Consider the following 25,431-nt stretch of genomic DNA (forward strand, 5'->3'; position numbering starts at 1 on the left):
TGATCTTCGTGCGAAGTGGTTCTGGAATGATTGTTCTTGATCAATCTCATGGTTTAAAGTTTGATGCACCATTTAATTCTAGGGAATCCCATAGTTTGACATACACTTCCCACGAAAGTTTTTTCTCTTCAATCGAATTCAACTGTTCAATTCTACTCTGTACCCAATCAGCCTCATCAAGTTTCAATTCCATCAATACTCTCAAAGAATGAATTTTTACTTCAACAGGTAAAACTTCTTCCATCCCATATACCAAAAAATGGTGTTGCCCCAATAGATGTGCAAATAGAGGTGCGATAAGCAAGCAATGCAAAAGGTAATTTCTCATGCCAATCTCTATATGTTTCAGTTGTTTTTGTGATGATCTTCTTGATATTTTTATTTGCCGCCTCTACTGCCCCATTCATTTTCGGACGATAAGGAGTCGAGTTGTGATGTTTGATCTTCAACTTTGTGCAAACTTAAATCATTTTTCAGATTCAACGCATTATCTGTAATGATCCTTTCTGGTATTCCATATCTGCAAATGATTTTTTTTAGAATCTGCAAACTGCTCTTTTTGTGACATTAGCATAAGAGGCAGCTTCAACCAATTTGGTGAAGTAGTCGATGGCCACTAAGATAAAACGATGTCCATTTGAAGCCTTTGGTGAAATTGCTCAAATGACATCGATGCCCCACATTGAAAATGGCTAAGGTGAATTCATGGAATGGTGAAGGAGGAACATGTATTTGGTAATCATATATATGACATTTATGACATCTTAGAGAAAATATAATGCAATCTCCTTCTATAGTGGACCAGTAATATCCCAACCTCGTGATTTACCTAACCATTGTGAATTTGTTTGCATGTGTTCCACAAACTCCTTCATGGACTTCTTCAAGTATTTTCTTGGCTTCAATTCTATCCACACATCTCAAAAACATCTGATCTTTGCTTCTTCTTCTTTTTTTCTTTTTATTTTTTTTTTGCTTTTTGCTTTTTGTTTTTTTGCTTTTTTTTTTTTTTTTGTTTTTTTACAAAATATCTCCATCGAGAACATACACCATTGCCAATCTTCTCAAAGTTTGTTTTTCATTCTCAGTTACTTCAACTGGATAAGCTCAATACTTCACATACTGAAGAATATCATAATACCAAGGGAAACTGTCTTCCTCCTCTTCCTTAATGTTGCAACAATGAGCTGACATTTCTCTTATAGACATTCGAATAGACATAATTTGAGATTGATCATCATCCTTAAACATGGCTGCCAACGTAACCAGAGCATCCGCCATTTGATTTTCTTCACGGGGAAGATAATTGAAAGAAATTTCTTCAAACTCTTTGATAAATTCATCACCAAGTTCTTATATTATATCAATTTGGAGTCTCGAGTCAACCATTCCTCTCGAAGTTGATAAATAACTAGAGCAAAATCACCAAATACTTCTAATCTTTTAATTTTGCGCTCAATTGCTGCTTGAATACACAAGATACATGCTTCATATTCTGTCATGTTGTTCATGCATTCAAATGTGAGTCTACTAGTAAAAGGATAATGATCTCCTTCTGATGAAACTAATATTGCCCTAATTCCATGTCCAACAAAATTTGAGGCACCATCAAAGTTCATTTTTCAGGCCTCATTATTCGGAGCATCTTCTTCCGCTGCAAATATACTCATTAAGTACTCATTTGGAAAATCAAATTTGACTACTCATAGTCTTCTAATGCTCTGCTTGCCAGAAAATCAACAATATCACCTCCTTTTACTGCTTTCTGATAGACTATGTCAAATTCGGATAACATTTGCCATCTTGCCATTCTTCCGGTTAAAGCTGTTGATTCCATCAAATATTTTAATGGATCTAGTCTTGATATTAACCAGGTTGTGTGATACAACAAATACTATCTCACTCTCTTAGTAGTCCATACCAAAGTGCAACACAATTTTTCAATTGAGGGATATCGACTCTCACAATCAATGAATTTCTTAATGAGATAGTAAATAGCTCGTTCTGTTCTTCCAATTTCGTAATGTTGTGCCAGTACATATCCCATTGACTTCTCAAAGACAGTCAAGTATAAGATCAATGGTTTGTTTGGGATTGGTGGCATCAAAACAGGAGCATTAATCAAGTAACTCTTAATTTTATCAAAACATTCTTGGCAACTATCATCCCATTCTCCTGGGGTTTTTCTTTCTCAATAATCGGAAGACTGGATCACACTTTTCAGTTAACTTGATAGATGAATCTGACAATATAATTTAACCTCCCCAGAAATCTTCGTACTTCTTTTTGTGTTCTAGGGGTTGATAATTCTAGGATTGCTTTGACTTGATCTTTGAACTTGGCATTTAGTTCACATTTTGGTATCTCCTCTGGATTGATGTCTTCACTCATATGAGCAGATTTTTTCACCTTGCCCCCCAATGTAGAGGGTGATCCTTGGTTAGGGTTGAATCAAAAGAAAAAAAATACTATAGGCTCAAAAGGGGACAACAACGAATATATATATATATATATATATATATATATATATATATATATATATATATATATATATATATACATATATGGATAAATGAAACAAAGTCGTTCATCATCTCATACAAAGAAGTCCTTGAAAAGAGGTATCCCCAGGGGGATAGATTTTCAGGATTAATTTTATTCACATGAAAACAATGTAATTAATGCATGATAGAATTATTTCGAAGTAATTCTCCTTTTCTGCTTCTTGCTCCCAGCATGTCTCACTTGTTTAGGCTCAACTTCAGAAAATTGATGCGTGATGAAGTTGTGTCTTCTAGTAGGAAGGTTCATGCTCAAGTGAACACTTTGTACTCAATGTCTGCCTATTTTATTGGTAGAAAAATATTGGTTTTACGTCTAAAAAGATGATGATGTGACTTTATTGACTCAAAGGTATTGGTATGGCTCTTTGTATCTCTGTAAATTATTCTGGGTAAAAAATCGAGGGATTTTTTTTAGGATAAGAAAGGTATAATCTTGTCATATGTCAAAAATCTATAATTCTTGAAGAATTAAAAGAATCTTTAATTTATTCTATATTCGAAGAACTAAAGATTAAAATTTGCTCAATTATTCAACCTTAGAAGGTAGCATAAGTTCAATTGTTTAAAAGATTAAACAAATATGAAAGACATAACAAAAATGTGTTCAAACAAAACAGTGCTCTCATTGATAATGGTAGATGCAATGCCCCCATTTTCTTTAATTGTCCATGCCCCTGAATCAATCAAGTTCTGGATCTTACGCTTTAGTGCCTCACAGTTCTCGGAGGAATGTCATGAGCTTCCTATGCGGTAACTTTATACTGCATTAGCATCATGCCCCTCAGAAAATGAGGACTATTGGCTCAGATCATCCTTAAAGGCTTAGTCTTACAACCAGCTGAACGAGCTCCCACTGTATTGATTTCAGTTTCTTGCTTCTATGTGGTATCACGTGGTTAAGACCACTTCATCGAATCCTCCACAGATTAATTACATGTTTATGAGTGATTATGCAAAATGCTTGAATGAATGTAGTGCAAAATGAAAATGCAAAAGGTATCGATTTCTAAAAGTAATCATTCTTAGAAAGAGTTTCATTCTTCCAAAAGAACTTTCATCTTTACAAGAAATATCAATTCTACAAATACGGTTCGACCCTTTTATTTAGCTCCATGATCTCAGCCTTGATCCCAATAACTTTCTCCTCTTTCCAGAAATGATTCTGAATCCAGACGATGAGCATTTAAGCGCAGCCTCTGAATCGACTTCCCTCTAATTTGCAACAATTATTTAAGGATCAGAAGGTTTATGTCAAGATAGTCGTTGTAAGATTTATACCCTTGTAAAAGAAACCTTCTTGAGATAATGTCACGGAAAGATACACATTTTTATTGGATGTTCTCTTCTATCTAATCTTCAACTCTACTTGTAATCTTTACAAGCTTGCTTTTAAAGGATTAGATTTTCAGAAGTCTGGAATGAATTCTATCCGCCTGGAAGCTTTCGAAGTTAAATAGAGCATTACTCTTCTATTATTGGTGTCAAATCTTTTCTTTTGAAAGTGAAGCATTTGTATGTGGAATTTCGACATCAGACTAGAGCTTTAAACAACATATCTTTACGCAAAGGAGATAAACCATGACACCATATTTCTTGTGAAATTTCTCCTTGGTAACTATTCTCTAAATATCCCAAAATCTCTATCAGCTCTTGTAGATCATTCTTGCTTGAGATTGACATTTACATTTGTGATTATCTGTGATACGTAATTCCCAGACAAATTGTCTCCTTTCGCCCTTTGTGTTTCTTCAGACAAAACTTGAACTTCTAGATTGAGTTCTTCCTTGTTATGAAAACTCTTTTCCATTTCAATGATCGCTCTTCTAATCTGATGATTACTTGGTTTAATCAACACCTTTATTTTATTCATAATGATCATGCAGAATGCAAAAATGCAAATATAGATGTAAAAGCGATGTAATGCAAAGGACGAAAAAATGGCATACACAAAAGAAATAAATTAGTATGGGCGAAATAATCAAATAAAATTAAAAGATGCTTTTTAAAGATAAATATAACACCTACCCAATCATGATATCTACCAGATCATGCTTTTATTAGATAGTGATCCTACCCAAACATGCTTTCTACCCAAAATAATTATTTTCAATGAAATGATCCTAACCGCATGGTATCTAGTTCACATGCTATTATTCAACAAAAAATAAAAAAGGTTCATAAATACTCCTCCTTTGTGTACACTTAATTTGGGTACCTACTGACAGTCAGAGGTTCGGTATGTCTATACCTAGGGTGACCGTTCTACGGTTCACTATATGCATGGTTTTGGCTCTAACGTGAAAAAAGGTACTCGAATTATCCTTAATGATGGTTCCCCCTTGGGCTACCAAACCCTTAATCCTAGCCCATTACAGGCTCGTACGGATCGAGTTCAATTCGAGAGGATAAATTCCCTTATGTCCATACGGAGAAACAATTTATCTCACGTAGACATAAGGTATATGAACCCCAAAGATTACTTGCTAAAACCCGTGCGGAGAAATAAATTATCTCACGTGGGCTAAGCTTTCATCTCAACTTAAAAGGGACAAAGCTCGTAAGTGAGCTTATGGTATGCAAATGCCCGTGATGTGTGTGAGGAGGAACATTCAATACTTTGACTTGAAAGAAAAACGAAACCTCTCGACAAACAGATCTGAAATCAAAAATCAAAAAGTTAGTATAACAAAAAAATGAAGCAATTAAAACACTTCAATAAATGAATCATAAGTTAACTAAAGACTTGAACTCATAATTTTCACCACAACAACAATGAGTAAGCGACTTACAGACTGACTCTCTAAAAAATCCCCAGCAGAGTCGTCAAGCTGTCATAACCGTTTTCCGGCGAGACAATCGTTTAATTGTTTTAAAAATAGTTACGACTTTTTATTTTAGAAAATTGCTGATTTTGAATTAAATTGGATAAAATTAAAAAGAGTCGCCATCAACTTTTGGGTTAGCCAGGTCGAATACCTAAAAAACGTTTTTTTAAAAAACAACTTTAAAAAAAATCGTTTTTAAGACAAAAGCTGGTTTGCGTTTACCAAAGATTTGATTAAAACGGGTTCGGGAGTCGATTACGCGTGTGGAATGATTAACACCCCCACAGCGCCCAAAATTGGTACTGTGTCACTGATACGTTATCTTAATGATGGAAATCCTGAATTAAATATCAAATTAAAATATGATCCATTTATTGAATATTAATTAATTGCTTCAAATTAATAACTTAAAGTAGGAAATTCAAAATATCGAAATGAAAACAAATAAATATTACAAACCAAAATACACATGAGCAAAATTAAGTATTTAAGCTTATAAAGACCAGAATGTAGAAAAAAAAAACTTTAAGAATCAAAATAGCAAAAATAGAAACTTAAATGACTAAAATAAAATAACAAACATTTAAAAGACTGAATCATGAATATACATAAATATCGAATAACATAATAATAGACATTTAATAATATGCAACTAGGAAATAAATAAACATTATATTTTAATAAAACTTTTGAATTAGAATAATAACATTGAAATGAACTAAACAAATAAAACATTTATTTTGCAAACAATAATTAAAGGATTAAAATAAAAGTTAAACAAGTTTAGAAATCGAAACATTAATAATTATTAAATTATTAGACATACGTCTAAAAAACATAGAACACATATTAGACCAAAATATATTAAGACACATACCAGGACTAAAAAATATTAAATAAGAACTGACAAACATAATAATAATTTACCCAAAAAATAAATGACAAACGTATGTGACCAAAACATAAACACAAAATACATAGTATTAAAATAAAAATCAAGCAAAATTACATTCCAAATATTAAACATAATGGAATTAAAAATAATATAACCCTTGACTAAAATGGGAAACCTATGAAATGTAAGGGTAGAATTACAATTTCAAATATTTTATTTGAGTGACCAAGTTAAAATGGGTATAATATGGGGATAAAATTAAAAGGTTCCAAAAACATGCAATTTGGGGACTATAATGAATTAAATTAAAAATAAGCTAGACTACCTAGGAAATAAACCCATTCGCGTAAAAATGAAATGTCCTGGACCTGTTTAAACGACGTTGTTTCATCCATATTAATTAAAACCTTAAATTAATTTTTATCCTAACAATCCATCTCTACCAAACATAAACCCCAACGTCACTCTACTCTTCCATTCTCTCATTTCCTCTTCTTCTGGTTTTACCGAGAGCCACAAGGGCTTATCTCAACGTCGCTAATCGCCTATATTCCCATGCTCCGGCCACCACATCAACGCCGTCTACACTCCTCTTCAATCTAAGCCTCTCGAGAACAAACCCCAACTCAGATTTAAAACCCCCCGATTAAGGCTAAGCAATCATAATCAAAACCCCTATTTAGAGCAACTCCCAACTGTTCAAATCTCCACCCCGAATGACAGCAAGGTATTCTACAATCCTAACTTATATTTATATATATGTATTTTTTTTAAAACGTAACATTCGTATAAGAAACTAAGAACGAAAATTATAAATTAAATTATATTTTCTTGTTGCATTCTTAGAATTGAATAAATAAACTGAGAATGAAAAAAAAATCTAGAATACCTATTAGCTTGAAACAATTTCAGTTCTGTTTTTAATTGTTGATAAAAATTGTTCTTACATTGCTTTTCAGTTGGATTTCATGCCCATTACAAAACTCTCCATCTCCTTCTTCTAATTTCCCTCTCGAGACCCCCTTTGTTCGAATAACCCTTCTGTTCGAGTACCCTCAAAAATGGTTTCCCCTATTTCAATATGTTTTCTTTTTGTTGTTCGAATGCCTTCCCCCCTTCTTGATGGATCCCCCTTCCTCCTTCTTTATGGTTGCCATCCTCACCGAATCCCCTTGTCCCTTTCTTTTTTTTCTTATGTTTTGGTAAGATGTTGATGGGTTAGGTGAGATTTGTTGGATTTACTGACTTTGGTGATGGTTTAGGTAAAGTTTGAGTGGGGTTTGTTTGTAAGTGGATGAGTGGAATGATGTTATTCACGTGGGGGCATCGATTTTATTTAAAATAAGAAAATGGTGTTCACATTCGTGAGGTCTAATTTCTATTTAAACCCCACATCATACATGTTTATGGCACTAACCAATATAATTTTTTCATATTTTTATATCATATTCAACTTAAATCATATATCTAATTAATCCTATTCAAGAAATAATACATTTATATGTAAATGAAATATTTTTAATTTGTGTTACATAAATTTTTTGAACTCATAATTAAAAAATAAGTATTTAAATATATTAACATATAAAAATATATAATCTTAATTAATAAACCTTAATAATAAATATTAACCTAATGAAATTTAACATTAGTATATAAGTAGAATCATTAGGTATAAAGATAATATAAAAAAATTAAGGAATACTCATTTTAGCTTTTATCACTTTTTGTCAAGAAACATAACCTAAACACTCTAATATGCCTATATAAACTAATATCATTAGAATTTTCAGCTCATAGAACTAATATGTATTAAATTACATTATTGGTCCATATAGTTTTATTTTTTATTTTTTTAAAATAGATTTTTTAAATATGCTTTTAAGGATATGATGTGGTAAGATAACCCTAAAAGGTGTGCCCCTTAAAATGCGTTTTCCCACGTGATGTCATGTCAATATTTTCTCTGGTAATAGTATCTTTGGTTCCCCTGTTAGAAATTGTGCTAGATCGGTGAAATTTAAGGAAACAATGTCTGACATATAATATTATAATATTTTGATTATTTTTTATTGTTGGTAAAAACACTTATTTCTATATCATATTCATAAATTTTAATGTATTTTATGATGGAACAAATATCACAATAGTGTTTCAAGAATAGAAAAGGAATGTCCTAAAGGTTTTAAGACTCATTGACCGTTGGACACTTTGATAATTGATGAGTGTTCAAATTTAGCTTTATTTTGTTGATAATTATTCCTTGTTGTTGGTTTTGTACTACTGATTGGGTTCTATTTTGCTTGTTTTTGTGTAGACATTTGATTTCCAGAACCAACAACAAAATGGGTATATTTTGTATTTTTTTTATTTTAGAATCGTGGTTGGAGACATAAACACGACCAGAGACACGACGTACTCTGATGTAGTATAATTTAACGATCTAATCAACAATATTTTCTAGAAATCTAGTCAGCATCCTCTGGAAGATAGACGAGCAGAGTTATCTTATAAACTTAAGTTTGAATTTGAAAATACTTTGGGATTTATCTTTTGAATTATTTTTAAGATATTTTTATTTTTGAATATGTGTTCTATCTTTTGAATTACCCCTTGGGTAAACTTGAAGATGTACTTACTTTTTCTTTTGATTTATAAAAATTTTCTCAGATTTTGATTTATTTTCTTTCAACTTTTATTTTTACTTTAAGTTTTTATTTTCTTTTCAAAAATATTAATTATGATTTCAATCATGCTTAGCTAAGTTTTAATTAGCCAAAGGGTTAGCGACGATTCAATTCCTTTCGTGAGAATTGAAAATAAATTAATATCTTTGAATAACTTTTTTGATTTTCTGAAAACTTTGATTGGTCACCGACCTTTCCTTTAAAAATCTCGACACTTTTATTTCAAAAAGTCGACGTTAGTTTGAATATTGTTCTAATTTATTGTTGGGAGGAAGAATCGAATTGTCGTAATTCGACTTCCTATAAACAAACTAAGCGGTGGTTCGCTAAGGTGAATTAAGATCATATTCAATTCTCATTAGGACACCATAATCCTAGTCAGGATTTCCTAGTGCTTAAAGTTATATTGGTGCTAACTGCTGCGATAGTCGTGGTTAGTCAAGCAATGATTGAATTCTGGAGATAGACTTGAGAATATCGATTTAGCGGAGAGAAAACTAAGTTGTTAGGGTTGAGCCTTGTAGACTCTAATCGGCATGTATCCCGAAGTAAAATCTCTTTCGATGATCGATTGGAATTAAGACAAAACAAAGCTTGAGGCTATTTTCATCTTATTGATTTCTTTTCATATATTTACTTTTGTTTTACTTTGATCATTTTTAGATTTTCATTCTTTGTTTTTAAAACCTCTTTTCCTTTTTTCCCCGTTAAATACATATCAAAACAATTCAGAAATGAAAACTCCAAAATCCCTGCGGATCGAGGATACTTCTCTTTACTACTTTAATATTCATTCATTTTTAGATATAAGAATATTTCATTTGACAGTTACGACACTTGTCAATAACTGATCAGATTATAAGTAAATAGAAAAAAATGAGAGAAAAAAATGAAAGGAAGAAAGAAAATGAATAAAAATGAATTTTCATGGAAGTGAAAAATGACATTATTTTGAGACACGAGGATTTATACCTTGACCCAAATTTGATGAATGTTTACGCCTTTTTTTTTAGAGGGGCTAGTTATTATTTTGCTATTTTACGCGCATTCTATTTAATGTAATTTAGATCTTATTTTTATGATATATTTATTATTTATTTCCTCACATATTTTTTATTAAATTAACGTGATTATAAAATAATATTTATTTGGTTTAAAGGTTATATTTGTCCTTGTAGTAGACTCAATTTATCATTTTCGTACTAACTTAGTCATCAAAGTTATTTAATTGCATCATTCTATACCGTACCATTAACTTAAACCCTAAATTATAAACCTCAAGTTAGGATTTAAAGTTTATAGTTTATGATTTAGAGGTTATGGATTTTAGGGTTTATAATTTATGGTTTTAAGTTAGGGGGTGAGGTATGGAATGATATAATTGAGCAATTTTGAGGGTTAAATTGATGCGAAAATACGATATGAGCGAAAATGATAAATTGAGTTTACTACAAGGGTAAAAGTTATCCTTTTGCCTACATATTTTAAATATTCTAAATCATTTAACAATGAATGTTCAATCATATTATTGCAGTCCATGGTGCTTAAACTCGTTACCTCTAAGGATAACAATCATTCATTTAACCATTGAGATAATTTGATTTGTACTTCTTTCACATTTTTTATTTCGATGATTAATTCCCTAATGCGAGCTATTATTATTGTTATTGTTGTTGTTATTCATTTGGTGTTAATATTAATTTTTTTATAAAAAAATAATTAATGTGAAAAAATCCTTAAAAATGAAAAAGGACAAATAAATTGGCTTTCTTACTCATGTATAGCAGTGGGGGAAAATTCCCCATATAAGACTCTCGTCATATTATTTTATAATCTAGACTAATTGCAACAGTGTAAAAGAGAGGACGTCAGGAATACCGTGTGATTTTAATTTTTCAAGCGGAAGATGCACAATAATCCATATATTTTCAATTTTGCCAAAGCTAAAAACTATAGTAATTTTGGAGTCTTTAAGACTTAAGTAAAGACTCCATGCAGTCTTGTTGGAGTACTCTAAAGTACTGTTCATTTTGGCATAGTCTGGAAAATAGTATCAGAGGTGATTAATTTGGTAAATATTTTTTTAAAAGACATTATTTCGATCATTTCCTCAAATAAATTCATAAGGAAAAAACATGAGAAGTAAATGCAAGTAGGCAGTGTAAACGGGTCGAGTTGAGCTCGAATCGACTCGAAAACTCTCGAGTTTAAAATTTTCAAGCTCGAATCGAACTCGAAATCATGAACTGAAGCTCGTAAAAGCTCGAAATGAAAAGAAAACAATCTTAAACTTAACTTAATTGAACCTTCAAACTTAAACTCGAACATAAACCTTAAATACATGAAAACCTTATTGTATTAAAAAAATCAACATATAAATTTTAATATTATTAATAGTTTTTTTTTAAAAAATAAATTCTTAATATATTATATTTTCAAGCTGCCTACGAGTTTTTCGAGTCAAATATTAAGTGGTTAGTTTCGACTCATTAAGAATTCGAGTTGAGATCTTGTTCGATTTGAATCTATTCAATTTCAATATTTATCAAGTACGATCCTGATGATTACATGAATAACTCAAGATGCAAGTACGATCAATGTTACATTTTGATTGGTCGGTTACTTAAATTAGTGTATGCTGCTGTTGAAGTAGAAAAGCCCATTCTTACTCCACATTGATGCCAATAATAAGAGAGCAAAATCCGAATTCCAAAACTCACCAAGGATCCGGGAATGGAGAACAAGCCTCGACATGACCCGAACCCGGATTCAACTAGACCGGAAGAACCAGAGCTCGATCTCTACACCATACCAAGCTACTCCAGTAAGTCCCTAGCTAATTATTTAATCAATTCGTTAATTCCCCTTCCCCCAAAACCCTAACAAATCAATCTCATTTTCTTTCTTCTCTTTCTTCTTCGTATAGGTTGGTTTGCTTGGAACGATATTCACGAAACAGAGAGGCAAGCATTGAAAGAATTCTTCGAAGGAAGCTCGATCTCGAGAACCCCCAAAGTGTACAAAGAGTACAGGGATTTCATCATCAACAAATACCGGGAAGACCCTTCTCGCCGCCTCACCTTTACCGAAGTCCGCAAATCCCTCATCGGCGACGTCACTTTGCTCCACAAGGTTTTCCGTTTCTTGGAAACCTGGGGTCTGATCAACTTCGTCGCTCCTCCTCCTCCCCGCCAAGGTTCCGATAGCGATGATAGGGTTCGGGTCGAAGACGGGGCTCCAAACGGAGTCCGGGTCGTCGCCACTCCCAATTCCTTGCGGCCACTTTTGGCGCCTGTTGTTAAGGGGAAGAAGAGTGGTGATGGGGTTGAAGAGAGTGGAGTCCAGCTGCCTCACTTGGCCTCGTATTCTGATGTTTTTGGTGATTTGAAGAGGTTGCATTGTGCTAATTGTGGAGATAATTGTGATTCTGGGTATTATGAATATAAAAAGGTAATTCTTTTTTTTCTAATAAAAATTTGAAAGGTATTTTGCCTTAAATTTTTGTTTGAAATTGTTTTTATCACTGAACTATCCCAAAGAACAATGGTTTGCTTATGGGCAATTTATGCTTAGCATTTGATACGAGGGTTCGAGTTCTCCTAGTAAAGTGGTTTTGTATGTGTAATTTTGTAACCATATGTTTCTTGTTCTAAACTTGGTCTCTTTTCTAAGCTTTATTAGCTACATTTCTTACCGAATTCATGTTTGATTTGCAACACCCTATCTAGTTTAGCTGTGTGGCAATGTGTGTATATATATTATCTCTATGTTTGTTGTTTGTAATTACCTGCTCAAAGTTGAAGCCTTGTAGTCAGCTTGATTTTTTGTGTTGGAGTCGAGTGATATATGTATTGCATCTGCAGGTTAATTTTGTAGTCTGCGTTAAATGCTTCAAAAGTGGAAATTATGGGGAGGGTAAATCTATGGATGATTTCGAGTTGAAAGATTGCAGTGAGAAGAGTGCGACCAATGGTGTTGTCTGGACGGAAGAGGAAACTCTTCTTCTCTTGGATTCTGTCATGAAACACTGGGACGACTGGGATCTTGTTGCTCAGAACGTTCAAACCAAGTCTAAACTTGATTGTATTACAAAGCTCATTGAGCTGCCTTTTGGTGAGTCTTTGATTGATTCCGCCAAAGGAGGGGGCTATTCCAGCAGTACGAGTATGAACATGATTGGCATGAAACCAGTTTGTCTCACTTCATCCGAGCATCAAGAGAATATTATAAACGAGGATCAAGGTTATGATGGCACAATTGAGAATGAAAAGAATGGGGATTCTGAGAATCAAGAACCTCCATCGAAGAAAAAACGCACTGCTTCCATTTCAGATGCTGATAGTTCTCTCATGAAGCAGGTAAGAGTTTTACTCCACGTTTTATCCTTCAAAATTTTGTACCAGGCTATTTTACTAATACATGATGTCTTCATTTTATCCGACTTTATATTCAGTTTGTTGCATGTATAAATACAAGCATTCTTTGAAGATTTTGATTATACATAATTGATTGTGTTTCCTACAGGTTGCTCGCATCTCTACCATGGTTGACCCTCAAATCACTGCTGCTGCAGCTGAAGCTGCAGTTGCAATGCTTTCTGATGAAATGTCATGTCCGAGGGAAATATTTTATGGTGATCAGATTGATTTAACTAACGGGTCGCTATCTCCTACTTTAAGGTTGTGTAAATATTTTCATTCTTATTTTCTTTCCATTTGTATCTAAATTTACTGTCAGCTTTTGCATCATTATGGCGTTTTGACGTGTTCATTCTCTTCTATGTTTTAGAGCTGATGCTATCGGAGAATCAGAGATCCAGGAGAGGTCTAGTCCATCAGGTATATATACTTTTGGATACAATACTGCAACATCGCTTTTTTTTTTTTTTTTGCCAGCTTATGGGATCAAAAGTAGATGTTGTTCATAATGCTTCTTGCCAGTTATTTGTTAATGATATATTGGTTTTTTATATGGGTTGTCACTTAGCATTGAGCACATAGACATCGCATACTTATATTGGAGCCCCTGCCCTTCATTCCTAGTCATAATTAGAATTTCTGAGAAAATACACTCTTGCAGAATCTCAAGAGATACATCTGAAAAATAGTGATGTACCTTTACCGTTGCGAATTAGAGCGGCAGTTGCAACAGGTCTCGGAGCAGCTGCTGCTCGTGCCAAATTATTAGCTTTGCAGGAAGAGAGGGAGATTGAACATTTAGTCGCAACCGTAATTGAAGCACAAGTGGGTTGAAGTTATCTGTTTCACTTTCATCGTTCACTGAATGTTGCCATAACCCGTGCCTAATATTTGGCCTTGAATTTAGTTAAAGAAGTTGCAGTCTAAAGTCAAGCATTGCGAGGATGCGGAGCTGCTAATGGAGAAGGAATACGCCGCAATCGATGAATTCAAAGAGCATATCCTCGGCGAGCGGATTAATATCTTACGAACGACGCATAATACCGGTACGGCTAAATTGTTGGAACCCAGTTCTGTACAATCACAAACCGGCAACATAAGTTAACGTGTTTTAGGTCAATTTAGTGATGCAACGGATGCCAATAACATCAGAGTTTAGGATTTTTCAGTTGATGCTTTTGTTTATTTTACTTAAAACCCCTATAAATGCAATTATATATCTTCACTTTGCTGTTGTTAGTAGGAATTAAGGGCAATTAAATAAAACCATTTGTAACTTTTGCATGATAAAGCTTCATTGTTTCAACGTTTTGGTAGAAGCTAAAAATAAAATATTTAAATCACACTAATTGATCTAATAGTCAAGGATGTTCATGGTGTCACACCTTGTGTAAATTCGGATTCCGACATTCACCTTAAAAGTATAATATCTATCTACTCGATCAAAAAATATATTTAAACCAATTAGCTACAAATTCTGAATAAATGTTAGATACAAATATCGAATATTCGAATGCCAGATTTTATTAGCATACATTTTTTTGGGACGATGAGCTGCACAAATCTCTATTAGCCCTTTCCATCAGGAGAATGGCGTCTCAGAATCCCATATTTAATCATCTGTTCCCTCGAGATCCTTTCGTATATGAAAGAGGCTCCCCTGAACTGTTGTAAAACCAGCCATGCCATGAACACTAGCTTCACCCTGTACCAAATAGGTATCCTACAATTCCCATTTATATAATATTAACCAATTAATATACATAAATATATGATATTAACAAATTTTGTTAAGCTGTTACCACTCAAACACCATCTCTGTTATAGTCAGCAATGAATATAGGATCCAATAAGCAAGCCATTGTTCATCGTCTTCCCTGTTTGGACTCTCTATTTCCATAATCGATGAATATCAAATACACAAGCAAAAAAAAAAAAAGTCGAACTTTACTAAAGAAACGTTCAAAATGATTAAAAAAAAAAACCACCCAAAAAAGACCATTTTTATTCTTACAATGGATATAGCAACATCACTACAGGCCTGCAAACATAATAAGGCAGTTTCAGTTCAAATGCAAAATATGAAGAGAAGGGTATTTAATTACGATGAAAAGAGTGAAAAAAAATATATACCCAGCTAGTGAATGAAGGGTTGTGAGCAAGGTCCAGAAAAGACGCATGCTTAGACTCTTGGCTTTCAGAAAGGTGTGTTTGTTGTTGGTTGAAATCTATATGGCAAAAAGGGGACAGAACTTCATACACGACCATGTGGGGATAGCGTACCAGGCGGCAAGAGGAGAAGCAGCAGTATCGGATACTGCCTTGGACGTGCGGCAAGTAGAGATTAAAGATTGTTTCATTTCCGGCCAACAATGTCGATTTCTTCACTTATCAATTAGCCCCAAACCGCCAATGTTAATACAGGGAGCTTATCAATCCAACGTAGCTATTAAATAAACTTAAAGATAAAAGAAAATGTATTTTTTATATTTCACATATACGATATTCAAAATCAGAACAAAAAATAATAATGATCTCTTAATTATTAATTTCATCGATATCGTTAATATTACAGTTGTATCCCTTTACACCCAGTTTGGGTGTTGGGTATAGATTTAGGACTGGTTTGGTTTTATTTTGAATGGATGTAAGCCCTGGTTTGCCTACTAAAATCAATGTCTACAATCATCTTTCTTTGTTAATTGTTGTAAAATAAGAACAGAGCAAATATTAAAGTCGCAAACTTTATCTATTTAAACTGATTTTGAAGTTGAAAAAATGAATTGGGTACTTTTGCTCCTGTAATAAATTTTATATATCATTTTCGTCTTTATGAATTTATACATTAATTTAACTCTCGAAATTATTTACGTGATCATCCCAGCTCTCGAAGTTCATTGATCTTTTTAAATAACAAAACTATAAGTCTTCCACATCTATAGATTAAGAATTATGTTAAAATATTTATTAAACTCAACAATTAAAACAAATTTTTAAAATTTTATTATTTATTTTAGTGATATTTAGGATTATATTAAAATTTTGAAAAAAATTTAATCGTTGTATTTAGTAATATTTAAATATTTTATTTTTTAATAGAAATCATCCACATCAATAATATTAACTAATTTAAAAATTGATTGCTAAACACAAAAAACTAATGATTTTGTTAGTTAAAACAGACTTCGAGGGTTAAGATCAACATTGTAAACAACTTCGATGGCTAAATTGATATAAAAAATTATATAATCGAAATGATAAATTAGATCTATTATATAAAATTTGTTCTTAAGCCACGATAAAATTATTGGTGTTTTGTTTCTTCGAGGGTGTTAAATTTTGAAGGACATTAAAATTAATGTACTTACATATGGCGTATAGATGCCGCTACTTTTGAGACTTGAACATTGGATTACTGCAAACATAATCACAGCTTCTTCTTCTTTTTCATAATCATTCCATTGCTAATGACTACAACACGTACTCAAAGATCTAAAACCCAGAAACTTGTGCAGAAGCTAACCATGTTATACAACCAGTATCAGAGCTTGAAGTAGGAAGCAAGCAAAGGAACGCAAGATCCATCCTTTTTTCCTCAGGAAGCCTCTTGTTCCCCCTGCAAATCCATATAAACAAATTCCGAATAAATGTCTGATACAAATATAGAATCTGTCGAATGCACAATCAGATTCTGTTAGCATACTTTCTTCTTGCCCTTCCCATCAGGATGACGGCCTCTCAAAATCCCATATTTAACAATCTGTTCCCTCACAAGCCTTTCGTATATGAAAGTGGCTCCCTTGAACTGCGGCAAAACCAGCCATGCTATGAACAATAGCTTCGCCGAGTACCAAATAGGTATCCTACAGTTTCCATTAATGAAAACATAATACTCCATTAACCAATTAATATAAATAAAGATTATAATATTAACAGATTTTGTTAAGCTGTTACCACTCTAAGACGGATTCAAACACCATCTCTGTTAAAGTCAGAAATGAATATAGGATCCAATAAGCAAGCCATTGTTCATCGTCTTCCTTTCCTGGACTCTCTATTGCTATAACCGATGCATATCTAACACACGAACAAGAATTAACTAAAGAAATGTTTAAAACAATAAAAACCAACAAAAAATATTCCATCTTTTTTCTTACAATGGATACAGCAACATCACCAAGGGCCTGCAAACATCAAAGACTGTTTCAATTCACCAAATGCCAAAAAAAAATAATAATCAAGAAAAGGTTATTTAATTATGATGAAAAGAGTGAAAAAACATACCCGGCTAATGAATGAAGGCTTGTGAGGAAAGTCCAGAAACGACTCATGCTTTGAATGTTGGCTTCCAAAGAACTGAGAGAACGTGTGAAGTTATAAAGATGGTAACGACGAGAGAGCACTTGCGTTTGTTGTTAGTTGAAACATAAGACGAAAGAGGGACAGGTTTTTACAGACAAGACACCATGACGGGACAGAGTACCAGGTGGCAAGAAGAGGAGCAGTATCTGATTCTGCCTTGGACGTGTGGAAGTAGAATAACCACCGTCCAGGTTCATAGATTATATGAATCATTGATCTACGATCCAATCAAAACGCTTTTTCGGTGACAAACACCATGGAACCTAATGTATGAGTGCAGGTTTTTGTCTCTTTTGTTTCTTCCTCCTTTCTTCGACTTGGAGAATCCGAGTCACGCTATTCCACATTTGTTTATGTTTTGGGGTTTTCGATGCCTGCAGGTACAAGTGGAGATTAAACAAATTATCATATTTAAAACATTTATTTTTATATAATTTTTGATATATTAATAAATTCGTTTTATTCTATTTAAACATGTTGATTTGTTAACGTTGCAACGAGGTTATCTTTCTCATCTATTCAATTCAAAAGACAAAAGACAAAAGCCAAGGATCTTACGTGAGTTTGAGATTCTCATTTAAACTGTAAGCAATCTATTTGTTTCGGTTTCTGGTTTCACATCTGGCTGAGAGTCGTATGCTTACTGCCACTCAAAAGATTACTGTTCTAAAGCTTCAAATAATTGTCTGGGTAGTTTCGATTTGGTTTTTTCTTTTTAAATTAAAAGAGATAAATTGTAAACAACTGATGATATTAATTTATCGTTTAAGATAATAATGTAGTGCATATCACGTTATAAAATTATGATGTAATGTATACTACGTCATCAATTAAATATATGTAAAATTACTATGCCGATAATATATGTTGATATTTAATTAACTAATAATTATTATCATACTAGAGTTATTTTAAATAAAATGTTTAAAAAATAAAAGATAAAATAATTATTTGCACAAATAGTAGAGACTAATTTTGTTATTACATTAGATTAAAATAACTTAATATTATTAAATATAATATTTAAGTAAAAAAAGTCACTCATGGGGTATAAATGAATCGAGTAAACGAACTTATTCATAAACACAAATAAACAATTCAATAAATAAATTTGATCGTTAATATAAACAAACCGATATAACATATATCAACAAATAGTAAACGAATGTTATATAAATTTTTTTTGAAAGAAACAACTAATTATATTTAAAATAGAAAATATCTCAAATTACAATAAAGATTTACAATCACAATCATAAATTAAACACATAATTAGAAAAAAAATTTATAATCATTGAAACATAACTATCAACTTAAGATCAAATAAAGATCATATAATGAAAGATTAAATATAACAAAAAACTCGAACAAAGATAGATACAAAGAGATATGATCGCATCGACAAATAAACTACAAAAATAGATCAAACTATTGAAAGACCCCGACAAACTATAAATCAGACTCGAGCGACATGAAAAGTTATCCACAAATGTAAATCAGGTATTCAAATCTAATTCGAGGGTCCAAAACAGGGAAGAGCACAATATATTATATAAGCTCCATCTTGATTAGTTGTGACTATGTCAAATCAACACTTAGAAAAAAGATAAATAAAAATATGACCAAGAAATAAAAAAATATGCCCAAATTTTTTTTTAAAAAAAGTGTCATAAAGACATAAGAAAACGTACAACATATGCAATCTTATTGAGAATAAAAAAAAGAAAATAAATATACAATATAAAAAATAATAAATAATACCGACAATCGATAACTAACATTAAAATTGATATCACCGTCAAATATTAAAGACAAAAAAAGATAAATGACACACTAAAAAAAACTATTTTTTATTTTATTTTTAGTAGGCGATTTTCCCGATAAATCACCCTTTTCCTCTTTAATTTCCTGTCAGGCACCCTTTAGACTATTTTTCCCAATCTAACACTCTTTGCAGTAAGGCGCGCCACCTGTCCCGCGCTTTACGTTGATCAGGCGCCACGTGGGGTAAGGCGCGCTTCAGGGGGCGCGCCTTATGCTGACATGGACACACGTGTCTAAAGCGCGGCCCCTACGGCGCGCCTTACGCCATGTAGGGCTATAGTGTGGGGCAGAGACTGCGATTATCAGACAAGCATAATGCAAGGCGCGATGCAGGGACTGCGCCTTGCATAATTTACCTGGACCTCTCGACTTTAAAGCATCATCTCTCGGCTATAAATAACCCTTTCCCTGTAAACTCTCTCATAATTCCCTCTCAACAATTAATATAACAATCCTTTCAACCAGTAAATAACACCCGACAATCCTCTTATATTTGATTCAAAAGTTCGTTCAATCTTTCGTTATAAAGTAATTTTGTTAAAATATTTTTTTATTATACTTATTGTTTATTATGATTATTTGAAAAATATTATAGTAATTATTTTCAATTAATTTCTATGCTATATCAAGGGGAAAACGTGAGCATACGTCGAAATATTTTTGCGGTGCAGGTAATAATATAAAATTATATTATTTAAATTATTTACGTTTATGTGTAAAAAAATTATTGTGTTATATTTTCGTTCATATATTATTTATTTAATCAGGTTTGTTTCAATTGTTTTTTTACAGATATAATATTGTCGCACTTTTAAACTCTAAGAATGTCGCGACTTTCAACTATTGTTTATTATGATGGAGAAATTTAAGAAGATGAAACCAACGTTGTTTTCATATCAAATGAGCGTGTTAAAATATCATTCAAGAGAAACAAAACTCTTGAGGAGCTGATAACGAAGATTTCGAGGAAGGTTCATGTTGGAAGTAGTAGAATAATGTCGTCGTTGCAGTACAAATTTCCAACATCATTGTTGCCATTAACTTATATAACGTTCGAACTATCAAACAATGATGATGTTGAAATGATGGCTGATTCTCAAAGTAATTATTCAGACGACGATATTGAGATGTATGCAAAGTTTGTTCAAGTGCATGCTGTTCGGGTCAGACATTAAGCTCCCACTATGGGTTGGCTGAACAAGTTGATCAAGTTGACAGCCTGACTACAGTAATGTGTAATGATTTTAACGCCATGATGGGAAATCTGCATCATGGTGTCGTCACATCAACTTCAATGGGGAGACATTCATCCGCAACTCCTTACGATATGTACCGAGGTGGGTCCACGAACAATCCGTATGGAAACATTGCGTCCAGTTCAAAGGGAAGGCATTCATCTGCAAATTTCTTTGACCTTAATATGGAGATGCCACCGACGCAACAATCTGTGTAGTTTTTATTTGACACGATGGCTTCAAGCTCTAGGGGGAGGCATTCCACTCTGAGCTTTTTCGATTTCAATGTCGATATTGTCGATATTCCTTCTAGTTCAAGGGGAAGACGTGCAAGTAGTAGGTTCTTCGACCTAAATGTGGAGAGCATGGAGGAACCATTATCTCCACCAGAAGAACCGCTTCGTGATCCTGGTGTGGATGGTACTGAGACTGGACTATTCATTCACCCATAATCACCGCAATTCAACTCCGATGATGATGATAATGTAGATGAAATTCCATTAAATGTGGCACAAACTGACCCTCAGCACACATGTATGAAGCTGATTATGGTGCAATATACGGGCCAGAATTTACGGATATGCCTCATCTCGGTAATTATGGATATTACTCATCAATAAATAATGGTGAGTTATCTTTAGGCATGGAGTTTTCAAGCAAAGAATAAGCGATGATGGCTATAAAAATTACAATATACGTAATTATGTTCAATCGAGAGTCGACCACTCCACGACAGAAAAATATGTATGCTACTATGCCCGACGCGAAAACGGATGTAATTAGATGGTTCATGTATCGAAGAGGAAGAGGAAAAACAACAAATGGGAACTAACAGTATACAACGGTCCTCTCACATGTTGTGCTGGAGAGGTCAACCAAGATCATCCCAACTTGGACTCTGAAGTGATATGTCAAGCCATCATGCCCATGATAAAAGCTAGGGCTGTAAATGAGATGAGACAAATCGCGAGCTACTCGAGATCGACTCGGTCCATGCTCGATAAATACTCAGATCGAATGGACTCGACTCGAACTCGATCTCGACTCGAATTCTTAACGAGCCGAAATGAGCTACTTGATACTCGACTCGAAAAGCTCGTGAGTAGCTCGAAAATATAATATATTAAGATTTTATTTTAAAAAAAAAATAAATTATTTATAATATTAACATTTATGTGTTGATTTTTTAAAAAAATACAATAAGGTTTTCATGTATTTAAGGTTCAGGTTTGAGTTTGAGTTTGAGGATTCAATCTTGTTAAGTTTAAGATTTTTTTTTCATTTCGAGCCTTTTCGAGCTGCTCATGAGCTTCAGTTCAAGATTTTGAGTTCGAGTTAAAAATTTTAAGCTCACGAGTTTTCGAGTCGAGTCGAGCTCCATTTCAGAGTTTTCGAGTCGAGTCGAGTCGAGCTCAGCAATACTCGAGCTCGACTCGGCTCGTTTACACCCCTAGTAAAAGTAAACTCTCATATAGTTGTTGCTGTGTTGATTTCAGTTATACAATCGCAGTATGGGTACACTGTCTCCTATAAAAAAGCTTGGTTGGTAAAACAAAATGTCATTGTCAAACTTCATGGCGAATGTGATACATCTTATAACGAACTTCCAGGCTGGTTTAGGCTGATGCAGAGGTTGAATCATGGGATAATTGTGGACTTTGAAACCTCCTATGCATACCATAATGATCGAGTTCTTCACGATCGATGCCAATTCTACCGGGTTTTTTGGACTTACCCACAATACGTTAATGCTGTCAAATATTGCAAGCCTGTGGTCCAGATCGACGGGACTTTCTTGTATGGAAAATACAAGCAAGTTTTATAATTGACAGTTGTCCAAGATGGCAATCACAACATTCTTTCAATTGTTTTTCTCTTGTTGAAGGAGAAGATACAGATTCTTGGGTTTTTTTCCTCCGAAACTTACGTGCACATGTTATCACGAGGGAAAAAATTTGTGTCATTTTAGATCGCAGAGCTGGGATTAAAGCAGCAATGAAGTCTTTGGGTCCAATGTGGCAACCACCCTTTGTACAACATGGGTATTGTCTCCGACACATTGTTGCGAACTACCACAGAAGGTACAAGAAGAATGATGAGCGTCAATTAATTGTGCGCATGTCTAAGTGAAACTGATGTAGTTTGTTTTCTTTCGATCATTTTAGTTTTGCAAAGAAAGCAAGTTAGTAAGTTATACATTTTTTTATCAGGTTACGAACTACTTCCTCAAACGTTTGAATCAATGCTTCAAGATTTGTGGGAGAAAAACAAGGAAGGATACGATTACATCAGCCTCATCAATAAAGAAATATGGACGGAGGCATATGATGGTGGATATCGATATGGACACATGACGACCAACTTGGCTGAGGCAATCAATTCAACCTTAAAGAGTGCACGCCACTTACCTGTAGCGGCTTTAGTAAAAACTACATATTTTCGTTTGGGGCGTTTTTTGCGAAGCTCGGGGGATAAACTCAAACCTGGATGCAAGACGATCATGTCTATCACCCTAGATTAGTTGCAGATCTACAAAAAAAATTGATGCATCAAATGGAATGTCTGTAACAAGCTTCTCTAGAAGACATGAAATGTTTCGTGTCACAGAGTTGTCGCGACCTCTTCAAGGGATTGAAATTGTGTCGTTAAGAGTAAATCTACGAGACAAAACGTGCGATTGCGGGTTTTTTCAAGCTCTGAAGTATTCATGCTTAGGGGTATAAACGAGCCGAGTCGAGCTCGAGTATTGCTGATCTCGACTCGACTCGAAAACTCTGAAATGGAGGTCGACTCGACTCGAAAACTCACGAGCTTAAAATTTTCAAGCTCGACTCGAACTCGAAATCCTGAACTGAAGCTCGTGAGCAGCTCGAAAAGGCTCGAAATGAAAAAAAATTCTTAAACTTAACTCGATTAAAGCCTCAAACTCAAACTTGAACATGAACCTTAAATACATTAAATCTTATTGTATTTTTTGTAAAAAAAAATCAATATATAAATATTAATATTATTATTAATTTATTTTTTTAAATAAAATCTTAATATATTATATTTTCGAGCTGTTCACAAGCTTTTCGAGTAACTCGTTTCAGCTCGTTAAGAACTCGAGTTGAGTCCATTCGATTCGAGTATTTATCGAGCCTTGATTGAGTCGATCTCGAATAGCTTGCGATCTGTCTCGTCTCATTTATAGCCCTATTCATGCTCTCATGTGATAACAGCTTGCTCACAAACACGTCAAGACAAAGACCCTGATGAGGTTGTTGAGTTAATCGATTGACGGAATTGGCCAAGAGGGGGTGAATTGGCAATAAAAATTTTGGTGGAAGCTTTTACAGAAAATTGAAAGAAATTGTACAGCGATTTAGAGTGGTTCGACTTTCTCAACCAAAGTCTACGCCCACTACCTTAGCTATCCACACTAAGGATTTTCCACAAATTCACTAATTTGTCTTTCTTTTGAGGGCAAAGAGTAACCTTACAAACTCTCAAGAATTATACCCCAAATTCTTGAGAACACTCTCTCCCAAAGAGAACAATACAAATTTGCAAACTTACAAGGAAATCCTCACAAGGTAGATTGTTTGCACAATTCTAGAACAAAGAAAAGAACACTCAAAAATGAATACAATTGAGCACAATAAGTGTTCTTGAAAGCAAGATGAATATTGAATGAAAAATAGGCTTGAAATGCTCAAACTTGAGGTTTGATGCTTTCTCTTTGATTCTCTCTTAATTCTAGTTGCTTGATATTTCTTGTTTTTGATCAATGGCTTCTAAGCTTGCTTAAATACACCTTGAATCACTTCTGAACGTTGGGGATGATTAGAGAAGATAATATAGCCGTTTTAGTGTGAAAACAATTAATAAAACAACTTAGAGCGTGGGGGGAATCGGTACCCCCTATGGGGAATCGGTTCCCTAAGTGTAAAATTCAAATATTTCGACCGTTACACAGGGGGGGAATCGGTACCCCCTGGGGGGGAATCGGTTCCCTCCGAGCATACTGGGATTCTCGGAGCCAAACCATTAAGGGGGGAATCGGTTCCCTCTGAGCAATATGGAATTTTTGGCTTTGAAATGGTTCGAAATACTTTGTAAAATTATTTTGAAATTGTTTTAAGATTAAAACTTAATTTTACACTTGAGTAAGGATTAAAAATGATTTTTGAAAGATTTAGAGTAATGTTTTGATATTCGAATAATTATATCGAATATACTTAGAAAACCTTTATTGCACAATCTTAAAATTCATTTAACTTAATTTTTTATATCAAAATATCAAAATGTTTTCAACAATCTCCCCCTTTTTGATATAACAAAACATTTTAGTAATTTTAAGATTTTGAAATAAAAAACCGACGTTTTTGAAAATTACTCCCCCTTACTTTAACACTTACTCCTCTTTTAAAACATTTAACACTTCTCCCCCTTTTTGTTAAATTAAAAAAACAGTTGTAAAGAATTTAAACAAGGTTTTGAAATCATTTAGCCAATTGAATATAGTTTAAGCTGCTAAGATCACAATCAAGAGAAATGTTAGCCATTAGTTTCATAATCAATATTCATAATTAATGTGACATGCAAAATTGGTCATATTGCTAAAATGATGTAAATGATG

At 33.4% G+C, this 25,431-nt stretch overlaps 3 protein-coding genes across 3 annotated transcripts in view; 1 reads left to right on the forward strand and 2 right to left on the reverse strand.

Moving 5' to 3' along the window:
* LOC120127554 (SWI/SNF complex subunit SWI3A-like) overlaps positions 1-14,695 on the forward strand; it is a 44,096-nt gene extending 29,401 nt beyond the window's left edge. Inside the window, exons 2-8 of the mRNA XM_039145423.1 lie at positions 11,664-11,795; positions 11,898-12,421; positions 12,835-13,329; positions 13,496-13,650; positions 13,760-13,809; positions 14,051-14,214; positions 14,297-14,695. Of these exons, the coding sequence (XP_039001354.1) occupies positions 11,664-11,795; positions 11,898-12,421; positions 12,835-13,329; positions 13,496-13,650; positions 13,760-13,809; positions 14,051-14,214; positions 14,297-14,494 (1,718 nt within the window). The 3' untranslated portion in view covers positions 14,495-14,695. The remainder of the gene's footprint in view (positions 1-11,663; positions 11,796-11,897; positions 12,422-12,834; positions 13,330-13,495; positions 13,651-13,759; positions 13,810-14,050; positions 14,215-14,296) is intronic.
* A 263-nt stretch (positions 14,696-14,958) lies between these two features.
* Positions 14,959-15,752, reverse strand: LOC120127591 (HVA22-like protein e). The gene is made up of 4 exons (XM_039145446.1): positions 15,523-15,752; positions 15,404-15,430; positions 15,192-15,302; positions 14,959-15,112 (listed from the first exon to the last, which is right to left on the reverse strand). The coding sequence occupies exons 1-4, from the start codon at positions 15,567-15,569 to the stop codon at positions 14,959-14,961; spliced, it is 339 nt and encodes a 112-aa protein (XP_039001377.1). The 5' UTR covers positions 15,570-15,752.
* A 980-nt stretch (positions 15,753-16,732) lies between these two features.
* Positions 16,733-17,812, reverse strand: LOC120127590 (HVA22-like protein e). Its single transcript, XM_039145445.1, has 5 exons — positions 17,674-17,812; positions 17,547-17,573; positions 17,344-17,466; positions 17,093-17,252; positions 16,733-17,005 (listed from the first exon to the last, which is right to left on the reverse strand). Exons 1-5 carry the CDS (start codon positions 17,718-17,720, stop codon positions 16,985-16,987), a joined length of 378 nt encoding a protein of 125 aa, XP_039001376.1. The 5' UTR covers positions 17,721-17,812; the 3' UTR covers positions 16,733-16,984.
* Positions 17,813-25,431: the final 7,619 nt, after the last annotated feature.

Source organism: Hibiscus syriacus, unplaced genomic scaffold (genome assembly GCF_006381635.1).
Source record: "Hibiscus syriacus cultivar Baekdansim isolate YM2019G1 unplaced genomic scaffold, ASM638163v2 tig00110469_pilon, whole genome shotgun sequence".
NCBI classification, from domain to species: Eukaryota; Viridiplantae; Streptophyta; class Magnoliopsida; order Malvales; family Malvaceae; genus Hibiscus; species Hibiscus syriacus.